At 64.0% G+C, this 3,808-nt stretch overlaps 1 protein-coding gene across 1 annotated transcript; it reads left to right on the top strand.

The window, feature by feature from the left end:
• The first annotated feature begins 599 nt into the window (after positions 1-599).
• Positions 600-1,830, top strand: CEBPA (CCAAT enhancer binding protein alpha). The gene is given in 1 exon segment (NM_176784.2): positions 600-1,830. A coding segment is annotated over 1 exon segment (1,062 nt). The 5' UTR covers positions 600-767; the 3' UTR covers position 1,830.
• Positions 1,831-3,808: the final 1,978 nt, after the last annotated feature.

The raw sequence follows: 3,808 nt of genomic DNA, 5'->3' as shown, positions 1-3,808 counted from the left end.
TGTGGGGAGGGGGGTGGGTGGAGAGGAGCGGAGAGGTACTTTTGCGCGGAATCTGTGCGGGTGCCTGGGTATCAGAGACGCAAAATCCCGGTTCTCCTTGGCATCTCCAAGCGGCAGCGTGCACTGGGCCGCACGTCCGAAACTGTTCCCTGCCCCCCACCCCTGACCCCTTCTTTACGCAACCTTCTTGCAGAGTACGCGGACCCGGACGGAACCGGTTCCAGCTTTTAAAGTGAGTCCGCGCCAGGGAAGCTCAGAGACCAAGACCTGCCTCTCCGCCCACCCCAACCAACCCTAACTCCCTGTGTGGCGTCGGGTGTTCCCGGGCTCCCCGATCTTTGGCTGGAGGTGGGTCCCCTGGAGAGGCTACAGGAGGGGGCCCTGCCGTCGACCACTGCTGCGCGGGGGCGACAACTCTACCCTGGGTGGGGCACCGCGCGCGGGTCTCGGTTCGGCGGGCGACGCAGGAGGTAGTAGGCGTTGCCCCGCGGCCCCTCCCAGCCAGCGCTGAGCTCCAGCCCCACTCGCCGCCCTCTGCAGCCCGCAGGCGCTAAGACCCAGGAGGCGCTGCTCCGTTGTCACCGTTTGCACACTAGAGGGCGACAAACCGGTATAAATGCTGGGCCCGCGCGGGCCTGGCCATTCGCGACCGGGAGCTGAGCGGGCGCGAGCGAGTAGGGGCTCTGGGTGGGCGGTGGCAGCAGCGGCGCCCCGCGCAGGCTGGAGGCCGCCGAGGCTCGCCATGCCGGGAGGACTTTAGCTCCCCCATGGAGTCGGCCGACTTCTACGAGGCGGAGCCGCGGCCCCCGATGAGCAGCCACCTCCAGAGCCCCCCACACGCGCCCAGCAGCGCCGCTTTCGGCTTTCCCCGGGGCGCGGGCCCCTCGCAGCCCCCCGCCCCACCTGCCGCCCCGGAGCCTCTGGGCGGCATCTGCGAACACGAGACGTCCATCGACATCAGCGCCTACATCGACCCGGCCGCCTTCAACGACGAGTTCCTGGCCGACCTGTTCCAACACAGCCGGCAGCAGGAGAAGGCCAAGGCGGCCGCGGCCCCCGCAGGAGGCGGCAACGACTTTGACTACCCGGGCGCCCCCGTGGGCCCCGGCGGCGCCGTCATGCCCGGGGGGACGCACGGTCCCCCTCCTGGCTACGGCTGCGCGGCAGCCGGCTACCTGGACAGCAGGCTGGAGCCTCTGTACGAGCGGGTCGGGGCGCCGGCGCTGCGGCCGCTGGTGATCAAGCAGGAGCCGCGCGAGGAGGACGAAGCGAAGCAGCTGGCGCTGGCCGGCCTCTTTCCCTACCAGCCGCCGCCGCCGCCGCCGCCGCCGCACTCGCACCCGCCGCCCGCTCACCTGGCCGCCCCGCACCTGCAGTTCCAGATCGCACACTGCGGCCAGACCACCATGCACCTGCAGCCCGGCCACCCCACGCCGCCGCCCACGCCCGTGCCCAGCCCGCACCCAGCGCCCGCGCTCGGCGCCGCTGGCCTGCCAGGCCCCGGCGGCGCGCTCAAGGGGCTGGCCGCCACGCACCCCGACCTCCGTGCGGGCGGCGGCGGCGGCGGCAAAGCCAAGAAGTCCGTGGACAAGAACAGCAACGAGTACCGGGTGCGGCGCGAGCGCAACAACATCGCGGTGCGCAAGAGCCGGGACAAGGCCAAGCAGCGCAACGTGGAGACGCAGCAGAAGGTGCTGGAGCTGACCAGTGACAATGACCGCCTGCGCAAGCGGGTGGAACAACTGAGCCGCGAACTGGACACGCTGCGGGGCATCTTCCGTCAGCTGCCCGAGAGCTCCCTGGTCAAGGCCATGGGCAACTGCGCGTGAGGCGCGCGGCGGCGGGACCGCCCTGGGCTGGTCGCCGGCTGGGACCCAGGGAGTGGCTTCGGGTCTCCGGATCTCAAGACTGCCCGAACCGCGTAAGCCAGGACCAGGAGATTCCGGTGCTGCCTGAGAGCCTGGCCTGCTGCGCGTGCCCCTTGCCTTCCTCTGCGCCGGACACGGTGCGTCTAAGATGAGGGGTCAGGCAGAGAGGAGAAGCGCCATGGGGCTGAGCCGGGAGCCCGGCAACTCTAGTATTAAAGGAATAACCCTGTGCCTTGGAAACGCAAACTCACCGCTCCGATTCCTACCGAGTAGGGGGAGCAAATATGTGCCTTGTCAATTTATTTGGAGGGTTCTTGCCCCCACGAGAGGAGGGGTGCAGGCCCCCGGCAGGAGGAAGGTTCAGGGAGCTGAGATCCCGATAAAGCCAGCACTGGCGGCGGCTCCTGAGCGCCTGTCCTTGGAGGGGAGGAAACACAGGGACTTGGGGCTTTGAACCTAAGGTTGTTCCCCTTGTTCTGCGTGAAGGTGGAGGGTCCCTAGTTCCTTGCCTCTGAACTCCCAGCCTGCAAAAGGCTGGGCTCTCCCGGGCAGAACTCACTGAGATGGATGTCACCAGGTGACCAGTGGGAGCCTGCGACCCCTAGTCAGATCAGAAAGCTAGGTCGAGGGTTAGCTAGGAGGACATATGTTCATGGGATTGATGGCCTGGTGGAAGAGGGGAACCTAGAGATCTGGTCTGGGGGTCAGTAGGGGGTGGTGAAGGGACACTGGGACCATCAGCCTTGTCTGTACTGTATGTCGCCAGCATTGCCATATACACATGAAGCACAATCAGTCCATCCCAGAGGGACCGAAGTTATGAGAAGCTTTCCAAATATTTTGCTTTATCAGCCGACATCAACACTTGTATCTGGCCTCTCTGTGTCCCTGCGGTGCCTTGTGCAATGTGAATGTGCACGTCTATGCTAAACCACCATTTTATTTGGTTTTTGTTTTGTTTTGGTTTTGCTCAGAAACTTGCCAGAATGAGGCTCTTCGTCAGCAGCTGCAGGGAGGGTCTGCGGCTGTCTTTCCTTTTGGTTTTGGGATTGTTTTTGCTCCCAGGGGAACCAAAGAGGCGAGGTGGGCTTCCCCTTTCCCCTCAGCTCTCCCTGGGGGTGGCTGTGGGCCTCAGTCCCCGCCGGCCCTGGCTGTGGGCAGCCTGGTCCCCCCAGAGGCCCTGGCTCCGGGTCTGGAAGGGAGGCGGCCTCAGCCAGCGTTCACTCACCGATTCAATCGCTGGGCCTGGGAGCGGGGAGGGCGGCTTTGGTTCTCTTCTTTGGGGAGGACATAGAGTTTCATGCTAGATGTTTTATGTATTATATCTATAATATAAACATATCAAAGTCCGTTTTGGTGTCTTTTTAAAACTAGAAAATCTACTTCCAAGGTTTTTTGTGGGCCAGGTCACATTTGTGAATAATCACAGCATATTCTTTGGCTGAGAGCCTGACTTTCATTAGCTCTCCAACCATCCTGAGCCCCTCTTTACATTAAGGGGGTGACTTCTCCCAACCAAGGCAAATAAATGGCAGAAGGTAGACAAGGCTCGAACCTGAGAAGGCCAAAGCCTGGAGAGGCTCCGGGTATGTGGTGGGAAGAGGGGTGTGCCGAGGTATCATGGGGCCTTGGTGTGGCCTCTCAGCCCCTGGCAGGAGAAGAGGGACTTGGAGAGGGGGCCCTCTGCCTGAAGTTGCCACAGCCTCTCTGGAACGCGGGCAGACCTGGCCCAGGAGCTCCAGGCTCCAGAGGCCCTTTGACCACACTGACTTCCAGATCACTCACAGCCCCAGCTCTGGAAGCCTTGCTCACACCTGCCTTTGCCCCAGCCCTCCGGCGGGACCGTGGGCGGGCAGGGAGAGGCCACAAGCGGTAAGGACCCTCCACCCCTCCCCGCTTGCTCAGGCCCACATGACTGCTGCCTCTCCCAGTGGGGGCCC

Source organism: Bos taurus, chromosome 18, assembly GCF_002263795.3.
Source record: "Bos taurus isolate L1 Dominette 01449 registration number 42190680 breed Hereford chromosome 18, ARS-UCD2.0, whole genome shotgun sequence".
Classification (NCBI taxonomy): Eukaryota; Metazoa; Chordata; class Mammalia; order Artiodactyla; family Bovidae; genus Bos; species Bos taurus.
The sequence above is the reverse complement of the archived record's forward strand: the minus strand, read 5'-3'. Positions and strand labels throughout refer to the sequence as shown.